The sequence below is a fragment of the Oreochromis niloticus genome, linkage group LG3, assembly GCF_001858045.2.
Source record: "Oreochromis niloticus isolate F11D_XX linkage group LG3, O_niloticus_UMD_NMBU, whole genome shotgun sequence".
Lineage (NCBI taxonomy): Eukaryota > Metazoa > Chordata > Actinopteri > Cichliformes > Cichlidae > Oreochromis > Oreochromis niloticus.
Window position 1 is genome coordinate 15,381,071 of NC_031967.2, and position 17,380 is coordinate 15,398,450.

The following is a 17,380-nucleotide window of genomic DNA, read 5'->3' on the forward strand; positions in this document are numbered from 1 at the left end:
GCTGCGGCTCTCCAGTTTGCACGTTAAATCTCTCTTTATTAGTGTGGTTTACACGAGCCTAACGGTGAGGCAGTGATTTTAAATTGAAGTATTTCCAAGTTAATATTCGCTGATCCATGTTAAGATCAGACATGGGTGGTGTTTTTATTGAGCCTTATTCTCTGGCTGTAATTACACTCCAATTAGGGCTCAGAGTACAAATGATTTCCATTGTGAATTCATCCACGTATTATTTATCCCAATCAATTCATCTTGTTTTGTCTCAGCTGAAAATGTGAAGATAGTCAGTCAAACCAATAATCAGCTGGGGATTCCTAATGATAATTTCTCTCAATCTGCTTTCAGTTTATGGGTTAATTGCTGCAGCTCTACATGAACTTCTAAAAAGATGTCCATCCCCAGTAGGGGAGTTCGTGTCATTTGCCTTTCTTAGGGACATCTACACATGCATAAAACTGCCACTCTCTGAATTAGCAAGTGAAAAGCTCATCATTAAGCAGTCTGCCTTGATGACTCCTGATCCTGTGACTGCAGTTAGCAGGAATGCGCACATTCAGAGCTGTGGGTGGGGTACCGGTGTGGAGGTGTGAACAGCTGTGCGTGGTACGGGGGTAGAGATCCACCCACATAGAGTAATGTTCTTGTGTAAGCCCCCCAAGGTCCAACCCTTTCCAAGCACTCAGTTTTACTTACAAACCAGGAGGACACACAGCTCACAGGGATGCCTGAATGGACAGTGCTACCAGCACAGCATTCAGCCTCTTGTGTCTACGCAGGAGGTCACGAGGGCAACTTCTCACTCATGTCTCTCTTTGTTCTCTTCCAGTCTGCTGCTTCATCCGATGGTGGTAAGTGCAACTCCTTTTTTTTTTTTTTTATGAGAGTGTGGAGAGGAATTCAATCTGTGTGCTTATGAATATTTACAATCTTATAACAGAACTCTTTTCAGCATTCATTGTTTGGTTCATTTTTGTTGTTTTTATTTCTCATTTTATATTCCGCCCTCAACACAGAACTTTGTTGCTGCTCAATAAAGTGACCTAATAAAAAGTCTTTTAGCGAGCATGATGTATTCGCTGTAGGCAGCATGCCTTGTTAACAAATGCTGTTTACCGAGCGTGGTTGGGTTGCATTCGTGGCTAAGCTTGGATGCTGTCTGGTCTTCCCTTTCATAGCAGTTTTGCTAACAGGCTGACCGAGGCTGCGCTGAGGAGTGCAGCTCCGCTTCTTTCACTGTTGATGTGGATCAGACATGCACGGCTGTTTGCTTTCTAAAGCTGTCTCATTAACTGAGCAGCCAACAATGTAGTAAACATAGGGCCTCAGTCCTAATACAATAAGCCAAGTCCAAACAAATAGCTTGTCAGAAAACCTTAGACCAGGACTCATTTGACCGTACTGTTTAAAGAAATATGTATCCTCATAATTTATGTAAAACTAGTCTCATTTTAATTGGACATCTAATTTACCTAGGATGTGGTGTAGGCTTGGAAGGTCATACAGAGGCCACCTTATGTTTCTTTCATTTAAAATTGGAATTTCCGAGTTCCCAGTCAGAATTTTCAATATTAGCAACCACCTCAAGTGGGACTTCCAACTCAGAAAGTCATACCTCCGTCCCAGAGACCTAGGAACCTGTCAGTGACATCACTCCCCAGTTAGCTTGTTCCAGTTGTAATGTAATGTTAAAAAAAAGAAAAAGGAAAAAAATATTTGTTTTGGTTCTTAGCACCACAGAGCCTGGTATCGCTAACAATACAGCATAGTACTTGTTTTTGTGTGCTTAAAAACAGCACGTCCTTGGATAGAGATGAGTGATTGACTGTCTTAGATTGTTAGCTAGCTGTTGGTGGTGCTGCCCTGACTTTACAAATTCAGGCAGTGTTTCACAGATTCCAAGTGAGAACCTCCAGCTTATCCTGGAACGACCCATCAGAGCAGCAACATTGAGCCCGACTTAACAATCCAAGATGGCGGCTGTGCTTTTAAACATTGGTAAAGCAGTTTGTGCTGCTGTACTATTTGTACGTTTGCAGTCAGTACAGCCACTGTTGTGTATTTGTGACTCGATAAATAAGCTACATGCAGACTGACCGTGCTCCCCCTGTGAAAGCACAGTTTTTAAGTGCAACAAAAAAAAAGTACTGCATAGTTTTCATAGTAATGCTTGAAGTGTTCCACCTCACCAGGGAGCAAAATCAATCCTTGGTTTTCCGACACATTCCGGCTACTGGAATGTACTCAACTAGGGAGTGATGTCACTACCCGAGGTAAATAGAATGCAGCCTTACTCACAGTGATGTCATCTGCTATTTAGAGTTCTTTTATTTTTTTTGCAGATCTAGCCCACTCATGCAGGTGGATTGGCAAGATAAAGATATGCAGTACTACTCCTTACTTGCCACTGCTACCATTCCTTTGTGAAATGTAAAGGCAACCGCTTAATTTCGGTCGCCTGCGCCAGCGAATTGACTTTCCACAGAATGACAGCCGTGTATGTGTAACCAATTCTGCTGAGACCCTTTTTGTTTTTTTTGTTTTTACTGTGCGCTCCTCACTCGATCTGCTCACAGCTCTAAAGTGGCCATCTGCTGCCATGATAGCAGGTACTGTGTAGGCCGAGGCCACCACTTTAGCTTGGTACCAGCTCCTGTATTGTCACCCACACTTCCCTGTGGCCTTCCCTGTAATCAGCTGTGTCGCCTCTTTCTTCCCTCCTTTTTATCCTCTGCGCTCTCTTTCTGCTGCTCCCTCATGCAATGTGAGCAACCTCTGCTGTGTCTTTGTGCACTTCTTGCCTTTCTAGTCTAAAAAGCTTTAGGGTAAATTTTCCCCTCTCTAACAGGATCATTAATTTTCTGACAAATTGTGTGTTCTTTCCTTTATTTCGGATTTGCTTCAGTTAAACTTTCTGAAAGAAGGAAATTATTGAACAGGTTGTGAGAATTTTGGGTGAATTGCATGAATAGCATTAGCACAAGCGCCAGATGTGATTGATGTACCTACCTTTGGAAATTTCTGATTAACGAGGATCTCATTTCCATTTGCCATGGATTTAATTACAGTCCAACTGCAGCTTTCGTTCTCAAAAACATTCAGTGAAGTTAAAACTGCTCAAAGGAAGTAAAACATACAAAACACCATTGTTATATTTAGAAAGGGTGAGAGGCCACAGTGGAGAATCTAGCTCTGGTACCCCCCCTCTGGCTGGAATTACCCTTTAGCATCAGTGCTCTCTAACCTTTGCACTGCGCTCTCCTGTCTCACAGACTATAGTGGGATCCAGCTGCAGAGCTGCTGCAGCCAGAGCAGCCTGAACAGTAATGGCAGTCTTCCAGGAGCAGGCAGCAACCGAGGCGCTCCTGAGCAGCGTGTGGCCAGCTGGTCCTCCTGCTTTGAGCGTCTCCTCCAGGATCCCGTGGGTGTGCGCTACTTCTCGGTAAGCTGGGAGAAAGGCCGAATCCTTTCGGAGGTTATCAAGAGTGTTATTAAGGGGTTTGCTGAAAGCTTCTCTGTGCTTTAGATTTGAGTCACTGATGTAGATCAAAGTCCTGTAACCCCAGATGTTACTTTTGGAGACTAATGAGCAAAAAAGGAAAGAACATTTTGAAAACTTGAGGCATTATTTAATATTTCTGAGAGTAATAAGAAACAAGAAACAAGCTCCAAATGCAACACAGACAGACGTGTTAGCAAACACTTCCAAATTATCTCTCTGCCAGTTCATTTTAGTTCTGTACTTGTCCAACTGATGACTAATATTCATCCATTTTAGCTCAGTTCTGAGCTCCACTGTCTTCAGAGGGAAGTATTTACATCCAGATGTACTATTAATATTATTATTTAAGAGTAGATATATAGTGCAAAAAACTGTAGTGTGATATAAATGAATTCTTTTGCGTCTGGTTAAAAGGAAGAGCTATTTACCAATACTAAATCCTGGTGAGTGAGTGAGTGAGTGAGTTTATTGTCATGTACCATTTCCTCCCACATAAAAGATGTGCTTTTGAATTTAGCCCACAACACCTTCAGAAAGCTCAACATTAAGTTCTTCCATCCCAGAACCACCTCCCTCCTCACCTTCCCTCACCACTGATCAGAGCTGCGCTCGCCTACACCATCCTGCGCCTACACTTACACCAATCTTGTTACATTACACCCAGTAATATCTGCCCGCTCGACTGGTCTCAACAGCAGCAGAACTGGAAAGATGAGAATGTGATCACCAGTTTGAGATTACATAGACAGAGGGAAAAAAAAGCCTCTTTTACTGTGTGTTTCCACAGGAATTTCTCAAGAAAGAATTCAGCGAGGAGAATATCTTGTTCTGGCAGGCCTGTGAATACTTCAGTCATGTCCCTGCAACAGATAAAAAGCAGGTAAGCTACAGTGTGCAGCTGCAGATCCAGGCACAGTTTTGTTTGGGGGGCCCACTGTGAATTGGTGGATTATCCCCTTTAACCAAAGATACAGGTCGTACTAAAATAATATGAAGTGTTTAAGATCTGAGTTTTCTTTTATTCCATAAATCATTTGTCACACAATTAAATAAGTATTATTTATATATTCTCTTATATTCTCTTTTAGCTTGACAGTCTAGCATACTTTAAAGCACACTGCTAATTTCCTATAACTTATGTGGAGCTTTTATTTTGAAGATTCAGCTACTCTAGCTAATCTACCTACTTCTCTCTAAAAGGTCCAGACTAAACCCAAGCCGCTCACTTAGTTGATGTAGACTCTTAAAAGTGGACTTTTATTTTGAAAGGGAAACCAAAAAGAGGGGGAAGGCTCCAACATGGGGTGGTCGTATGCACTGCCTACAGACGGCTTTACAGTTGAATCTACACCATAGCTAGGTAGCCCCCCTGAGACCCTACAAAGTAACCTATGCCATGACCTGATGTGCACGTACCTGGAAATGTAACTACATCAACGCATCTAAGCAACCCGCAACTATTGCACTTTTATTACTGAGATATTAGCAACAATGACTTTAGTATAAGGAACAAAAGTCATACCCTCATTATGAAGGCTCACGGGGAAAAAAAAGCACAAGAAATAGTGAGGACCCCAGAAAGAACAGTATCCCGGGATTTTAATTTATTTTTATTGTGGCTGGTGCTGCATATACAACACTTGGACATGAGCACAAGGTCATTAAGAGCACGCAAAAGTATAAATGAATGCTGCCAAAGACATAAGCCACTTACCCAGGTTACAACAACAAAGGCAAAGAATTGTGCAGAAGTCTAACTGTAACAGATATCGCTTACATGTTGTAGCTGTTTACTGTAACTAGGGGGCAGTGTCACAAACAGCCAGTATGTGGGCTAAGTTTACTTTTTTGGTCCTTCAGCTAGCCATAGAAAAGGGCAAACTTATGACATGCAAAGAGCAGAAGTGAAACTAAGTGTTAAAAACAGTAAAAAAAAAAGTGCTACAGCCACCATCTGTGCTTCTCATGCTTTATTTTGGTCTTTCATGGGATTTTTTTTGTGCTTTTTCCAATTGACTCCCCTGTTCCTGTTTCGGTCCACTTTTTTCAACCAGTCACCTTCACGCTATGTAGAGCTGCATGGTTCTGGGTCCTTTAAGGACCTCATGCAAGCATGTTTCCATTAGATGCATACCCTTTTGGGTGGGGAAATAGCTAAACAAACCATAAAACAATCATGATGGTGTTTGTGTCCGTGTAGCATAGCATAATACAGACACTCATCTCTGATGCTGTGCATTTGCCAGCAAAATGTTCTGTGGTTTCTCTTGAAATTCTCAACAAGTCTCTTTCCTGCAGCTGTCCCAGAGAGCAGGGGAGATCTACAACAGCTTCCTGTCCAGCAAGGCCACCATGCCGGTCAACATCGACAGCCAAGCCCAGCTGGCCGATGACGTCCTCACCTCCCCAAGGCCTGACATGTTCAAGACCCAGCAGCTACAGGTAGCAACGAGACAGCTGTTGAGTTTATTTATTAGTGTTCCAAATGAGGCAGTGGATAAATAATGTGGTGCTCCCGCAGTAATCAAAACATTCAACAAACAGTTTGACTTTTAGCGACAGGCTCTTTGTGAGAACCTCATTTGAATTCTTCAGTTGTTCGGTATCAAGCTGAGGATCAAGCTTTTTCTAGACAGTATTAATGGAGGAGGGATTCTGCGTGCAGTAGGGGTTCTGTTCTCATCTAGCCTTTAGTCACTTAGCACAAGCATATTGGCTTTTTTTTGGTGGCCATCTGCGTTTGTTTACAAAAGGGCTCTGAGGCTTTACCAGAGAGATAAACACAAACTGGCATACACCCACAGAGAACCTAGCACATACTGTACACACAGCCCCATAGACACACAGTCAGAGATCTGTATATTTTCAGTGTGCACATGAGTACGATTAAATTTTAACCGTTAAGACCACTGTCAAAACATGAGCTGTAACCATATGTTAACACTAGCAGCTTTTTGTCTATTGCACATCTTCTCTTCTCTTTTTATTTATTTATTTATTGTTTGGTCCAAATTTCTCAAATCCTCACTTCCGATGTCTTACTCATCGCCCCCTCTCGCCACGTTTGCAGATCTTCAACTTGATGAAGTTTGACAGCTATTCGCGGTTCCTCAAGTCCTCCCTCTACCAGGAGTGCATGCGTGCTGAGATGGACGGTCAGCCCTTGCCGGACCCCTACCAAATCCCCTGCAGCCCCGCCCCCTCAAAGCATAGTGCCAGCTCTGACCGCTCCACCCTGTCGACCCCCAAAAAGGTATAGCATTTATTAAATGCACCGCTCACAGAGTTGTGCGGTTGTTGGCATTGCACATGTCTGTGCAGGCTGACGTGTAACGGGTGTATTTGTTTCCCAATCCACAGGACGTCAGAAAGCAGCGCTCAGGGAGGTCGCTGAATGATGACGGCAGAGACGAGAGCGCCGACAAGAAACGTGGCTTCTTCTCGTGGTCACGCAACAGGAGCTTTGGGAAGGGTCCAAAGAAGAAGGACATCGGAGACATTAACCTCGGTAAGGAATGAACTGACAACAGTGAATGTTTTGAACGTCCCCGACAAAAACGACTGCAGCGCTCGATTGTCCTTGAATAAGACACCAAATCAGTGCCAGCTCCAGGGCTGCAGTGAGATTCACGCAGGGGGACAAGTGAAGAAACACAGCTGGAAGTCTCACACACGCTGAGAAACACACAGACATACCACTGGTACCCTGGCAAAAACATACTTGTTGCGTCCTGACACACTGAGGAAGCCCAAGGAAGGGTTTAAAAGATAGTCTTAGTGTTTTTTATTATTTTGTTTTTAAGTTGTTATTCTGTTTTGGGTTGGCCATAAACTTCAATGGCCATAAATTTTAATCTTTTGTGAGGTTTTAAAATCAACTACAATTCAGTTTTCTGAGTTTTAGTCTTAGCGAAATACATCAGTATTGATTACTTGTAGTTTGTTTCTCAGGCCAGTTGTGTGCAAAAAACTCTATTCTGTTCTTACTAAATGTAACTAAATATACATTTTACACTCTCTCTAAATGCATTTGTCCTGAAATGAAACTCCAACTCCCACTCATATCCTTTATTTATTCTCTTTGATAAAACGCGCCTTTCTGTTTGCCAAAATCTTCCAGTGACCAACTTCGATACTGAAACACTGTTATTAGTCATATTACACCTGGTGTTACATATTGTAAGTGTCATGTAAAATGAGCAGTGCGCTCATGTCTCTCTGACGTGCACTAATCTGTCGTACTCTGCGCTGCGCTGTGCAGATTACTGGGGCAGTAATGGGAGGAGGGAGTCCCAGGGCTCCTTGTCATCCGGTACCAGTCTGGAGATGCCCATTTCCTGCTCCGCTGGCAAGATTGAGGTAAGACTCCTATGGACGGGTCACCATGGCAACACAGAGCTCAGTGTCTGGTGAAGCTATCATAATAGGGCCGCAGCAGTTTTTTATATACTTCTCAGACCATGGAGGTTTTTTGTTTATGGGTCACATGAAAGAAAAAAATAACATATATATATATTTAGAATATTAAAAAGCATTTATTTATGTTTGAATTTATTTTTAATGCTTTGACCTCAGTCTGATAATCGCCACTCGGTTGGAGCGTGGGAACGTGCTCCCAAACAGTGCAGCGTGCTGCTACCCGACGGCTCCTGCTCTTCTGTCAGCCTTCGGCCAGGTGCCTCCATCAGGGAAGTCCTCCAAGAACTCTGCCAGAACATTAGTGTCAATGTTGCCGCCGTTGACCTTTTCCTGGTGGGAGGAGACAAGGTGAGAACAAACTGCTGACAAACGCTGCATACATCTGCTGCTGCTGTCCCAGTAAGCTAAACACTGCTACAGAAACAATTTGAGCAGAGTTATTCAGCTGTGCTTACGTTAAGAAAATAAAATGTAGCCTTTAGGAATTGTTTTGTTTCATGAGGGGTGAGGCTCTCCCAAATACAGACTTTTGAGTTCTGTAGAACTTATCAGAAGGAAAAAGACAAAGCTTTGGCTACAAAAAAATGATCTGAGAGTCATCAAACAAAGGGTAGAAGAAACACAGTATCTCACAGTCTGTTTACTGCTTACTCTGACTGAAATAGGATTTTTAAGACTGATACCAATACCAATATTCGGTTACTTGAAAAGCCAATATGTTGGCCAATATTTCTTTTTAATTTCAGATACATGAAACAAATGTATTTCCCTAAAATTTGTTATGTGCAAATATTTGTGATTCCTTACTGACATAATATGACAACGCAGTTTAAACGTAATCTTGTCACAATGACTCATGGATTACTCGTTTACACTCTGCCCGGTTTTGCTGGGATCAGCTGATCGTTGTTTGTGGTGTTCTAAAACTGTTGCCACTACAGATGCTCGAATGTGTCCTCTGGTGGTCAAAGTATGCAACTTCTTAAAATTGTCTTTTATTGGCTTTTAGAAATACTGATACCGATTGATCAGAAAATGATCAGCCTTATGAGAAAACAGTGGGGCTCTAAGCTCATCTATGCCAAACCCCAGTTTTCAAAAATCTAATTTTAGGATAAAGGATTGCTTGTTTCATGCTTAATAATATAATGAAGCAGGTGTGCTTCCAGGAACCAAAAAAAACAAAACAAAACAAGTATTAGCAAAGATATGATATCGGCCCTGTTGATATATCTGTCGGGCTCTGAATAGTACAGGGAGGTGTGTCTAAGATAAGCTGGGGCACCCATAATTATTCAGTAAAAGCTGATGACGTTTGAAACAGTGAACATGATAATCATTGCTGTGAATGAGGAGAGTGTCAAGCGGACATTTTCCACAATTAAAGAAAACCCAAAACAAACCAAGAATGCACATAATTACCTTGAACAAGGAACTTTAGTAGGCCGGGGTGTGCCTTGTGACTTTAATAATAATAATTTTTATGTCATCTTGACAAAATTAGTGTACACAGTTTAAAGATGATGGATGTGCCGCCGTCTGGGCCGTGTGGCCTCGTAAAAAGATGACGGAGAGAGAAAGAAGCAGAAGAAGATTTTTCACTAGGCATTTAATTCTAACAGCAGCTCGTTAGAGGAGCATGAAAAGTCACTCATTCTAATAATGGCGAGAGTGAGGTGAAGTGAAGTCTGATGATCAGCGGTAGTGTGAAACGGAAGCCTTGTACTCAAGCTAAGATGGCAGATATTTTTCACATTTACAAAAAAAACTTAGATTTTTTTGGATTTGCTTTTTCATTGCTGTTTATAGCGGTCAGTACTGTGTTTGATCCTGGCTCTTTATGTGCTGCTAATGTGCAGTTTCATGCTTTTTTTCCCCTCTTAGCCTTTAGTGTTGGACCAAGACTGTATGACACTAAGCTCCAGAGACCTGAGACTGGAGAAGCGTACATTGTTTAGGTATGAATAACCAATCAGTGTTCCCTTGAGTCTGTTAATCGCCTTCAGTTTCTCATTTTCCGTTTCTGCTTTCATTGCTGTCACATTTACTTTGATGCTCTCGGCTCACTGGTAGGTTGGATCTGGTGCCCATTAACCGCTCCGTGGGGCTGAAAGCCAAGCCAACCAAGCCAGTTACTGAGGTCCTGCGGCCCGTGGTGGCCAAATATGGTCTCCACCTTGCTGATCTTGTGGCCAAAATAGTAAGTTGTCCCCAGTGCCTTAATCCTTTTGAAGCTCCCGTGTGTCCAGACAGCGGCCTGTGTAGTGTGTGACTGTGCCACAGGGTGGAGTATCATGGTTGGGGGGGGGAAACGACCGCATCCTTTTCCATCTCTACACAGTGGTTAGCACTCTGACTCAGCCCAGCCTGCTAAGACGAAGCACCGGGGCTATAATTAAGAATGACGACACTCCTCAAACATGCCGACTCTCTACTCCTCCCCCTAAACCCCTGTCAGATTTATTTTAGTCCTGTGGGTTTCCAGGCATTATAACTGTATTATACAGTAGACCAGAGCTAAAAGACGGTTTATAAATTAAGCAAAGGAACACACGCGGCAGCAGTATTTAGATTTCCGCACAACAGGTGAGGATACTAACATGTTGACCTTCAAATTTTATTTTATAATAGAGCGGCGAGACTGAGCCTCTGGATCTGGGTGCTCCCATATCGAGTCTGGACGGCCTGCGAGTTGTGCTGGAGCGAGCAGATCCCTGTTCAGTCAAAGGTAGAATGGAACAAAAAGAAAAACTTGTTTGTCCTTTCTCATCAAGGCACCAGAAAAATGTAAATCACGCCCACCTCTGTCATCCCGCTGATTAACGTGTACGAGTTTTTGCAAGACGTCTCTCTCATTACGCCTCAAGCACCCTCTCCTCCCCTCTCTGTCTCACGCTCTTCCTCATCAGTTTCTCAACCCGATGAATTTTTCATGTACACATCTCTTTCTTTCTCTCTCTCTCTCAAATAGACAAATCCAAGTCTTCCTCCTTAAAAAGTCACCCAACCCGGAGTTTTTCTGCGACAGTGAGTACTCGTCACATCTTTATTCTCACACGATAATAAAAAAGTCCCAGAGTGGTGTTTTTGTCTTTTTCTGCTGCTGCTTCTGCAACATCATTTAATAACATCATTAACACTGAGCCAATGCTAAGCTATCAGTTGGTGTTTACTTCCTGTTTTTTTTTTTTAATCATTATTATTATTTTGGGGTCTTCCTCTCCCTAACACTGCCTATGGCTGACTCACTCGCTCCTGTTTTCTCCGCTTGAGTTATTGCACCATATGAAGGCAGATCCTGCTTAGTCTGGATTCTATCAGGGTCCTTAAAGACACACAGCCGACAGATGGACCAAGCTCATCTTTACCTGAAGGTCTCAGTAAATCTGGACACACTGCTCAGTAGGGTGCTTAGCAGCTCGTGCTTAGCTTCGCCCCCACCCCACCCCTTACGACCTCCCCACACACCACATCGTCCCTCCATCCCCTTAATAGAGTGCCTTGTTATTGTTGAATCTGCAGGGAGATGAGAGGTCAGCACCAAAGGACTTTTCTGTGAGGCCAAGTGGACCAGACTCAGCACTCCCAAGGGATAAGAGAAAACAGAAAAAGATTAATATAGATGAAGCTGAAGGTAAATCCCCCTTTTTCTCCTTATTTGTCTTTATTTCTTTTCTTTTTTTTAACTTGTGGTGGATTTCTTAGCTTTGCTTTGCCTTTAGGACTAACTCGTGTCTTTGTGAGCTCTCTGAGGGTTCTTTTCTCTTAAGAGGAGCGAAGCCGCTCTGCTGCATGTCACACCCAGCTAATCCCTTTCTTTCGTGTGTTTGGAAACTTTCAAGTGAGGAAATGTGCTTGAACTGTTTTCCAGAATTCTTTGAGCTGCTGAGCCGGGCGCAGAGCACCCGAGCCAACGACCAGCGTGGACTCCTAAACAAAGACGACCTGGTGCTTCCCGACTTCCTGCGACTGACTCCGCCCACTTCCTCTCTCTCCGTGTCCTCCGACCTGGCCTGCTCCACCCCCAACTCCCTGAAGCCGGTTCGAGAGAATGGCATCCCCTCCCGGAGCCCCCTCACTTCCAGCCTACGCTCGGAGAGCCTGGACTCCTCCCTCAGCTCCAGTGCGAACGGACACTCCAGGCGGTGCCTCATGCCCCCTCCGCGCCACCCAACCTTCGGCACTCACATGTCCCCCATCCTCCGGCCCTCAGACACCCGTCCAACCCTCCGCACCGTGGAGGAGGACGCCAACGCCGACCTGACTCTCGTCGGTGAAGGCGACATCAGCAGCCCCACCCTGCTGCCTCCTTCACCATCCCCCGTGTCGTCCTTCAATAGCAGCCTGCCGGCAGCCAACTTCACCCCGCCACCGCCCTGCTCCCAGGCTAAAGACGCGGGCGAAGAGGGAAAGTCCAGTTCAGGTATTTCTACAGTGTAACAACCTAACACTTGGTGTGTTTGTGTGTGTGTTTGTGCGCGTGTGTGTGTGTGTGTGTGTGTGTGTGTTGTACATGCATGTGTGTGGTCAGGAACAGGACCACTTTGACAATAAAACTCCCTCTACACTGACTCTGATGCACTTTAATGACAAATTGATATCGACTCTTTCTCAGTTTGCCTGATTCGTCTTTATCAAGCTCACAAAGCATGTGTGTGATTGATCATGATGATTACACTACTCAAGATTGATCTGTAAATAACGACCTATGTATTTTGTTCCGTGAGTAACGTTTACTTGGACGTCACCTCCCTCGCCACAAATTGTTGAGTTGAACATGTGACTGACATTAGCGGATTTCCAGTGATATATTTTGTCCTTTTGGGTGCATGCAAAATGTGACTGATTGCAGTTCTGTTGATTATCAATGAAATATACACAATGCGTAGAGATTAATGATCAATATTTGACAGTTCTGTGGACGCCAGATGTTGTACCGAAGGTTAGAAATCAGAGGAGAAAAAAAAGATCAGCTTTCATGTACAAAAAAAAAGAAAATTGAGCCAGACTGCTGCACAGTGTTGGACCTTCAAATACCTAACATTCAATACATATAAATGCAGTATCCTTCTCCATCCCACCTCCTCCAGTTAAGAGCAATTCAACAATGTCAGTGTCAAAAAGCTAGATTTTTTTTTTTTCTTCTCTTTTTACGCAATGCTACAAATCCGGTGAGCCATTAAACATTGTCGGCTCACGCTGTAGCAGTTTGAGCAACGGTGAAAAATAATTAGTCATTGGAGGACAAGTGCTCCTTGGCGCTGGTGACATTGTTGAAGTGCCTGTCATTCTTTACCAGGCTCATTCGCTCCCCATCTCTAGGTGCCTGTTTGTAGATAATCACTGCCAATAATCTCTGTACCTGTGATTGAATAGATCTAATAAATGTTAGAATTGGAAATCACTCTCGTCTGTCTTTTTACACGTTTGTGAGATCAGTCCCTCCCCCACTCCTCCCCTCTCTCCCCGCCACCCGCACCCACCGCTTGTCCTCTCCGCCTCCACATGCCTCCTCCCGTTCTCTCTTAGCTTTTTTTGTTTATTTTGTTTTTTCTTTTCCTGTTTTTTGTTGTTGTTCTTGTCTTGTGGCTTCTCTCATCAGCTCCCACTCCTCCGTGTCCTTTCTCGTGCGCGCTCATTTCACAGTGTCACTGCTCGCTGTGTGTCTTTATTTTTTTACTCCTAGGATCTCTCGGTGTGGTGTGTGTTTATTCGGTGTCGTCGCTCAGCCGACCTGCTTCTTGTTGTTGCTGTTGTTGATGATATACCACATATTGCTTTATTTTTTTTTAAATTGGGCCACTGCTGTTTGTGTGTGTGTGTGTGGGTTTCGCACTGGGTTTGCAAAGCTTTGCCTCGGCATTGGTTTATCGTGCACTGAGTGCATGGCCATCTCCCCCACACGTTTCCCGCCTTTATGTGTTTTTTTTTTTTTCCCCCGCTTCTCCGTGCATGTGTGTGTGTTTTCTGTGATGTTAAGTGAAGTAGTGATTTGATCTGTGACAGTGTTGCTTTACTCTCCAGTGGATGTGTCAGTCTTTGATATCATACATGTGATGATCGCGGCTTCGAGTTGAAGCCTTTCCTGACACGCTGTGAAGTCGTCAGAAAAGAAGAAGATAACCACACTCCTGTGTTCCAGCTACAGAGCAGCTCCGACTGCTCTTTTTGATGCACTTCAAAGCACTTTGTTAAAAGGGCACAAACATGACCTTATTGCCTTGTCTTCATATCTGCGCTTTTAATGCAAAGCAGGGCTTACACACACAAGACGACAAGGATAAATCGAAGCTTTTTCAGCTTTCATACAGCCTCATTCCTCTTTTCTGGTTGCTAAGCACATCAGGCTGATTCTTCCCACCACCGGGCGCCATGGTAACCTTATCCACGAGTTGTCTGAGCTACAGATAGAAACTGTCACTACTGGTTTTCATCTATCTCCCTGCCTCTTTCTCTCCGTCTCTCTTCTCTCGCTTGCTAAAACAGGAGCAGAGCAGTGATTCGGTATGGCCACGCTTTTAGCGCCGTTTGCCACCTTCACCGAGGCTGTGCTGGGATCTGTACAGCGCGCAGCGAGCTAACACGCCTCCACTTTCTCACTTTTTAGACTTTATGAAGTTGCTACATTTGAGTTTGGGTGGAAAGTTAAGCTCGTTGGCTTTCTTTATAAGTTTAAGACAAAGTAAACCACCCACGGAGTACAGTTACATCTTTAATTCCAAGTGCAGCGAAGCCAATGTTGTGCAGTAGCAGCGTTCCTCTTCTTTTATCTGTCATCCTGCTGACTTCAGGCACTGCAGCGATGTCTCCTCGCTTTCTGTATTACTGTTAGACTGACGCCCTCTGCTGTTCCGAGAGAATAAGATTACAGTAATTGCTGCTTTGGTAGCTCGACATGGACCTCATTTTAATGTCATGCAGAAAGTCAAAGACATCCTTTCTACAGCAGCAGAAGTGCATCACGCGGTACCATTTTTCACATTTCCTCTAATTCTACTGGAAAGTCACCAGTGTGCACACATGACAGTTACATGAGTATCTTGAACTGGATATGGTTTGAATCCAAAAGAAGGCTAAAGTTCTTCAGTGATGTGAGTATTTTTTTGCTTTTAGAACCTTTAATGGGCACATCGGTCTAAATTAAAGACCTAATTAAACTATAAAAGACAAAACCAGAAAGGAGAACCATGGCTGAACTTGATGCTCCCTCTTACTCCACGGCTCTGTGGGGAATAGGATGCCCACTAGGGGGCGACATTACACAGTGTATCTCTACACAGCACCGATTCAGGCTCAATTTAAAGTGTGTTTAGTTAAGTCAACAATAATGCTGCCCTCTTCATAAACAAGAACAGGCTGCGGTCTTTGTCTGAATACTAAGCAATAAATTACAGAAGTGATTAATTCAGCAAGTTCACGACAAGAGCTTGTTTGTCCTGAGTTTTCTTTTTCTTTTTATACACTCATACTGAGGGAAGATTAAAGGATTCCTTGGGGTAATTGAGACTCTATCTCAGGGCATTACAAAGTGCTTTGTAATGACTCGATTTCAGCTGCCTGCACCTGAGGCACCATGCCACTGAGCTGTCCTTCAAGCCCGCTTCACCCGTTTCTTCCTCTTCTGTTCTCGAAGCCGACAGCAGCTGATCCCCGGGCCTGCCTTATCATCCATCTGGCGGTCAGAGGAGGGCTTGATGTGGATCTTTGGCAGGGAGACTGAGTGAGGACTGGAGCTGGTACCGTTCCATTCTGGCTGCTCGAGCTCAGCGCCCTGCTGCCGCCATGGCTGCTGACAGGAGTTGCCACAGGAGGAATGGCCATGTTAAACGGTTGTGCCTCATTATCACATTGGTGCAGACCAATCAGCAAGCACACTGCTGAATACATGCATGAGAAGTGTGTATGTGTAAATGGTAGAAGTGCTCACACCAGGTCCAGAAATTACATTTGAGTAATAGCTACATGACTTTGATCTCCCATGACTAAGCAAAGTAAAGCTTATGTTACAAGCAAAAACCAAATTTAAACCCTATCTTGTAGGTTTATTGTGAGTAATATTAAAAGGTTTAACATATCAGTACAAAGCCAGGTGGCTCAGTTAGTGGTCTTTAACAAACTGCGATATTAACAACCTCACTGTGGGGGCTGAGAACAGAGAAGCCTTTCCCAACATTTCTAGTTTGTGACTAGAGCTAAAACAAACTGTGACTTCATTATTCTTTTGACATAAATGAATTTTTATAGTTGATTAATTGTTCCAGCCAGGCTAAACTTTATCTGTAGGTGTGAGGATTTGCTGCGTTCCTCTTCTGTGATTGTGGACTGAATTACCCCCGAATTATTTTGTACCAACAGAATAAGACTTTTAATTAAATCTAGGGTTTGTGAAAACGTATGTCTTCACTATTTTCTTTCACATTCTATAGATTCCGTAAAATAGCCATTAAGTATTATTTAATCATTGGCCTGAAATAATCAGCTTGTATTCCCCTATTAGCACCTCAAGCAAAATTCAAGTAACACTAGAAACGCTTTGTAAGCAAAATGAGGTAAAACCAACAAACGCAACTGCTGGAAACTATTACACAACCGGAGAAGTACTTGTAGGTCCTTTCCCCCACCCCTCACCCCCCAAGTATGGTTGTTCAGGCTGTTGCAGAATAGATAGGTTTGCTGAGGGTCTGTATAAGGTCAGCTGTTGGAGCTCACGGACGGTGTTTACATATGTATCGGACAGCAGCGAATAACAGTCAGTCGAGTTCAGAGCATATGTGTTGAAGTGTAGTGCTAATGTCCGTGTGTTTACAGTCTCTGGGGGCCACATGGTTCACATGAGATGTGGAACGTTTATCACCCATAGCTGTAACACCAGCATCAAAAAGAAACGCTGGCTTTGCGGCTTCTTGAGTGCACTTGCATTAGCGAAGAGAGGGGGAAGTTTGAGCATGTTTTATTTATTATCCTGTAGGGGTCTTGCGATGAAGTCATGCCTCTCTGGGGTTATAGGAAATAAAGACAGTAATGTTCAGATGTGTCACATTGGATTTTATTGCACTGAATTACTGTACAGCATATTTAATCCTGTCAGTTTTTAGTCCGATCTTTATGACGAACCAGCTATAAAGTTGAGCAAGTTTAGGCAGAAGTGGTTATGTCATCAAGTCAGTCTTGACAACAGCTGCGATGATTACACAACTATAGAATGCTTGAAATATAAAAAACAACCCCACTATTCAACTTAAAATCAAGCAAAGTGGAGTTAAAATGTGCACTCGCACGGTGTGACAGATTTTGCTTGAGTGCTTTTGAAATCTGGTATTGCCTTGCTAAACATCTGGCTGTCAGTCAGTGTAATGAGAGGTAAAAGAGATGTGAAGGCCAAGAATGAATAGTTTTGCACATCTGTGCAGTCACTCCTGTGTAAAAGAACATTTTTGGAAACCACACGAGCAAAGTGTTGTT

The 17,380-nt window shown here is 43.5% G+C and overlaps 1 protein-coding gene across 4 annotated transcripts in view; it reads left to right on the top strand.

The window, feature by feature from the left end:
* rgs12a (regulator of G protein signaling 12a) overlaps window positions 1–17,380 on the top strand; it is a 44,246-nt gene that overhangs the window by 24,326 nt on the left and 2,540 nt on the right. For all 4 annotated transcript variants that reach the window (XM_019355817.2, XM_019355816.2, XM_019355826.2 and 1 more), the window contains 14 exons: window positions 827–848; window positions 3,270–3,439; window positions 4,287–4,379; window positions 5,798–5,941; window positions 6,570–6,752; window positions 6,860–7,007; window positions 7,761–7,858; window positions 8,075–8,266; window positions 9,803–9,876; window positions 9,992–10,118; window positions 10,550–10,646; window positions 10,890–10,945; window positions 11,441–11,552; window positions 11,790–12,341. In XM_019355817.2, coding sequence (XP_019211362.1) covers window positions 827–848; window positions 3,270–3,439; window positions 4,287–4,379; window positions 5,798–5,941; window positions 6,570–6,752; window positions 6,860–7,007; window positions 7,761–7,858; window positions 8,075–8,266; window positions 9,803–9,876; window positions 9,992–10,118; window positions 10,550–10,646; window positions 10,890–10,945; window positions 11,441–11,552; window positions 11,790–12,341 — 2,068 coding nt within the window. The remainder of the gene's footprint in view (window positions 1–826; window positions 849–3,269; window positions 3,440–4,286; window positions 4,380–5,797; window positions 5,942–6,569; window positions 6,753–6,859; window positions 7,008–7,760; window positions 7,859–8,074; window positions 8,267–9,802; window positions 9,877–9,991; window positions 10,119–10,549; window positions 10,647–10,889; window positions 10,946–11,440; window positions 11,553–11,789; window positions 12,342–17,380) is intronic.